This window comes from Nicotiana tabacum, chromosome 22 (assembly GCF_000715075.1).
Source record: "Nicotiana tabacum cultivar K326 chromosome 22, ASM71507v2, whole genome shotgun sequence".
Classification (NCBI taxonomy): domain Eukaryota; kingdom Viridiplantae; phylum Streptophyta; class Magnoliopsida; order Solanales; family Solanaceae; genus Nicotiana; species Nicotiana tabacum.
This window is the reverse complement of record NC_134101.1, coordinates 176,798,372-176,803,009: the sequence shown is the minus strand read 5'-3', so window position 1 is coordinate 176,803,009 and position 4,638 is coordinate 176,798,372. Positions and strand designations below refer to the sequence as shown.

Sequence of the window (4,638 nt, the reverse complement as noted above, 5' to 3'; positions counted from 1 at the left end):
AATTGCTGTTTATAAGTGCTTTTCAAATAAGTTTGCCAAACACAAACTACTTCTCGCCAAAAATACTTTTGAAAAAAATATTTTAAAAAAAGAACTTCTCAAAATTAGCTAATTTTTAAAATTCGGCCAAATAAGCTATAAGTTAGGTGTTTAAATGGATTTTGGGGTCAAATTTAAGGGACCGCAAATGTATTTCGCATCGAATTTAAACTAGAGCCCACTAACGAGCATGGGACCGCTTACCGTTGATCTTTTGCTGGCCAAGCGCGTCAGCCGACTTGCGGGACACGTGTCATAATAATAGTGGATAGTAGTTTCTAGAAGGCATGGACTCAGAGCCTTTGACTCTAATATAAGATATGTCCCAGTGTCTCTGGAATGTGGTCTACTACAAAAAAAAACAAGTCTATTTTTGGACGCTAAAGCGAGCATAACTTTCCTCTCTTTCCCTCTCTCTGCACGCTTCCTTGGATTTCCCTCTTCTCAGGTAATTAATCTAAATCTTATATTTTTAGGGTTTTGTTTGGTTTGATCTCCGGTTCCTTGATATTGATATTGATATTTGTATGGGTGTATCTTTATTGTGTAAAAGATTTTTCCATCTCTTCCCCCAAAATAGAGCTTAATTGTGGAAATTGGTACCAGATTAGGGTTCTCTTTTTTCTAATTGTGATTTCAAATTATAATCGCCTAATTATTATTTTATCTACTTTTTTCCCGTCGAATATTCTTCTGGCATGTTATAAGCAAGTATTTCCTCAAAAAGCTTTGTGCGGATAAATTGTATCGGTTAGTTCGTGGTGCTTTTTAACTGGATGCTACTACCCTGACCCCCCAAAAAAAAACGGAGACAACTTCTAACTCTTTTTGTGTGTTAATTAAGACATGTATTCTTCATTTATTTTTTCTTTTGGACATAAATGTTTGTTTTAACTAATTGGAAGTAGCTGATAAACATCAAGTGCTATAAATTCACTTCTAAGTGCGAACTGATTTTACAAAAAGACAGTTATGTATTGAAATTGATAATAGGCTTTTGGTAAACTGACTAAAATGCTACTAAAGTTATTTATGAAAGATATTAATTTAAACAGAGACAAACAAAAATGTGGAATGAAGAAGAGCCAGGGGTGTTTGGGAAGGCTATTTTGGGGTTTACAAAAGATACATGCAACAACAATAAAAGTAGGGTCGGCTATATGAATTCTCATTGATCACGATTCTCCTTTTAAATTCGTCTCAGGTCTAGATTACCTAGACAAAAGATACTAGGGATAAAATAGTCAGAAAGAGTTGTCAAACCAAATGGGCTTAAAAGCTAATAAGTTACTATCAGTTTGGAGAAAGCCAATTTATGACTTTTGGTTGATCTTGGCTTATAAGCACTTTTGATGTTACCAAATGCATAGCCAAGCAAGTTTGATGCGGTTATAAGCTAGTTTGATCAGTTTATAAGCTTACCAAAATGCTGTCAAAGTAAGTAGAATTGTGGTGACCGCAACAACCTTTTATAACTAAGAATAGTCAGAATGATTGAAACAGTGAACTATTTGAATGTTCAAATAGTAATGGTGTTACCTAAAATAAGAGAAGACTAATTCAATCTCTATCAGGGACCAGCTTCACTTTTCTGCTTTTTCGTGTTTCCAAGGTTGCAAATTTTGTAGGGTTGAATTTTGTGCTTCAAAGGTGTTTGATGATTATGATTGGGGAAGGATATGCATCTCACTGGTTAATATTACCCTGCATTTCACTATGATTTATTTGGGGTGATGTTAAGCTGCATACTGTATTCTATTATTGATCGATGAGGATGGTGGATTTGTTAGACTATTATATGTGCTTTTTATTGTTGTCATGAGTCTGTTGTCACGTGTATGGTTATTCGTCTAAGCTTTTGGTTTCCAAGATAAGCCGCTTCTGAATATCTGCTTTAACCGGTTCATCGCTATTTCCCTTTCTAGACCTTTGTTTTCTCTAATGTTCTCCTCGGGTTGTGAATATTCCAGGTCATCTTTTCAGCTCACTGAGTTTTACATTGCAGTCTACCTAAGAAAGCCTTTTTATTGGACTGTTTGAGATGGCTGAGGTATTATTAACCTTATTTCATATGCCAGTTATAACCAATCTAATATTAGTTCCTTCATTAGACTTTGTGCATAGAGACATTTACTTACAAACATAACTTTGATTGTTGCAGGAGGGTCACAAGGTTTCCTTGAACGTCTATGACTTGAGCCAAGGTTTAGCTCGTCAGTTGTCTACTACATTTTTGGGGAAAGCTATTGAAGGAATATGGTAAGTTGCATACAACCTGAAGGGCATTCTTTTCTTTTGAGTGATGATTGGATGGGGTTAATTGGGATATATTGAAACCAAATTTTCTTTTGAGTGATGATGCAGGGGATGGGGGTAATTGGGATATGTTGAAACCAAATTCTGCTCTCTGATTAATAAGATTAAGTATAATCCTATTATATAGAGGAGACCGACACCTATGTCAATTGGGTCACCGCTTGCCACTTAACTTATGCCTTGTTGACTCTTTAAGAGCATAACTTGAGAACATGTAAGCTAGGTGACATTTCCATGTTTTCTTATGGTTTTCTAAATCCACTAGTCTTTAAGGGTGGTTAACGTTTCTGTATGAGGTAAAGCTTTCCTGCTTTGGTGCATCAAAGCCAGCAGAACTGTCTTCCATAGCCTGATCTTATACTAAGTTGCATCTAAACATATTGGTGCAGGGATAATAAACTTTCTTGTGTTTTTCTGTCCTATTTCATGGAGGTCTTACCTCTCCTGTAGTTCTCATCTAATGAGTAGTTCGTTCGTGTCTGTCATAGCAGTAGTGTGAATTGTCTTTCTATCTCCTTTAATTCAGATCTTTGTGTATCTATCCTGTAGGCACACAGGAGTGGTGGTTTATGGTCATGAATATTATTTTGGAGGTGGTATACAACATGCTCCAGCTGGGACGACTCCATATGGGACTCCTATTCGAGTTGTAGACCTTGGTGTCACACACGTACCCAAGGATGTCTTTGAAATGTATTTACAAGAGATAAGCCCTCGGTATACTGCAGAGACATATAGTTTGCTAACCCATAACTGCAACAATTTCAGCAATGAGGTTGCTCAATTTTTGGTCGGTGCAACCATTCCAGATGATATTTTGAATCTTCCTAATGAGGTTATGAACAGCCCAATGGGTGCCCTTATAAGTAAGTTGTTCTTTGCACTTTCTGTATTGAACATCTGTACGACATTTCTGATTGACATAAATACCTGATCTTAGTGAAACATGAAGGTTCTGTGTTGGTTACCTTTTTGTCTTTTTCATATCGTAAAATTTTGCTGTTCTGTGTTGATTTCCTTTTGTCTTTGTCACATCCAGAATTTTCAGGAAAGATGCCTTTTCTTGTGTGTAAATGCGCTGTACTTTCGTCATTAGTTCTGTGAAGTCTTGCGCGTGTTACATGATGCTTTCTCGGACAAAGTTTAGTTCATGTGTTTTGGCGGCCTCCATAACTTAAAGAGTTCTTAGATATTCAAAATAGTGCAAACCATCTCCCTCTTTGGTAGTAATAGTGATATACTTGAAATGACATTTGAGCTATGTACAGTATTTCAGCCTCACCATTTTCATTGTAACTTTCCGCATCAATTACTTTTTGCTTGGTTTATATGCAAAAGGTTACTCATTACTTATCAAAGAAACTATATACATTGCTGCTCTGTGCATTGAAAGTAATTTCTGGAGGAAAATTTTGTTTAAAATGTTCAGTTTTTATTTTTACTCCATGCATTATTATCTTGATGCAGTGCCCATGATACAACAACTGGAATCAACATTGAGGGCTAACGCAGTTCCTCAAGCACCCCAGTTCAGACCACCTACTGTTGCTTCTGCTTCCCAGCCGATGGTTTCTGGTGGAAAGAGCCAAGTCGGAGAGGATAAATCTGGATCAGTAGTGAAGCCTGCCAAACGTGAAGAAAAACCTGTGGGAGAGCAACAGAAGACACCTGCTAATACTGCTGTGAGGGATCCTCTGGGGGACTCACGAAGCAAGGTACAAGAGGAAATCACCCGTGAATTTGCTGCAATCATGGCAACTGGAACATTGCGTGCAAGTGAGGCTGCTGCTTTAGCAACTAAGAGAGTTATGCAAAGATATGGACACACAACTGCTGCTTTGAACTAATGACAAAAATGTTTGCCAATTCTTAATTTTTTCACATCTGTGTTGGATAAGTAATATCCAATTGAATGATGTGAGCCTAAACATTTAGGCTGTTAAGTAGTAGGAGGTATATCGAACTATTGATTCCTATCTAAGATTGTTCCTTGAAAGAGATCCGTATCTTGTACGCTTTTTGGACTTTATTAATTGAATAAGTACTTTTTGCAAGACGATGCGCTTCTGATTGTGCATAATTAGTTGACTCAGAAAATGTAGGAGAACCTGAAAAATAGTTGAAACTAAAAATGTGAGCACTGCAGATAAAAAGTTGAGTGAGATATTCGTTCACGTTGTTAGTGTCTTTGATTCGGTTTGGTCCGATTTTCCTGTCTGTCTTTTGTTGGAGTGTTCAATAGATCTTACCTTGCCTTTCAGTTTTTAATGATATTGTTGTGAA

The 4,638-nt window shown here is 36.8% G+C and overlaps 1 protein-coding gene across 1 annotated transcript; it reads left to right on the top strand.

Annotated features, from left to right (window-relative positions):
- The first annotated feature begins 336 nt into the window (after positions 1-336).
- Positions 337-4,411, top strand: LOC107822016 (uncharacterized). The gene is made up of 5 exons (XM_016648510.2): positions 337-487; positions 2,010-2,089; positions 2,201-2,298; positions 2,905-3,221; positions 3,823-4,411. The coding sequence occupies exons 2-5, from the start codon at positions 2,081-2,083 to the stop codon at positions 4,200-4,202; spliced, it is 804 nt and encodes a 267-aa protein (XP_016503996.1). The 5' UTR covers positions 337-487; positions 2,010-2,080; the 3' UTR covers positions 4,203-4,411.
- The last annotated feature ends 227 nt before the right edge of the window (positions 4,412-4,638 follow it).

Coding starts and splice junctions, on each gene's coding strand:
- LOC107822016 (XM_016648510.2), top strand. Junction 2,299..2,904: donor AAAGCTATTGAAGGAATATG/GTAAGTTGCATA, acceptor TCTATCCTGTAG/GCACACAGGAGTGGTGGTTT. Junction 3,222..3,822: donor CCCAATGGGTGCCCTTATAA/GTAAGTTGTTCT, acceptor ATCTTGATGCAG/TGCCCATGATACAACAACTG.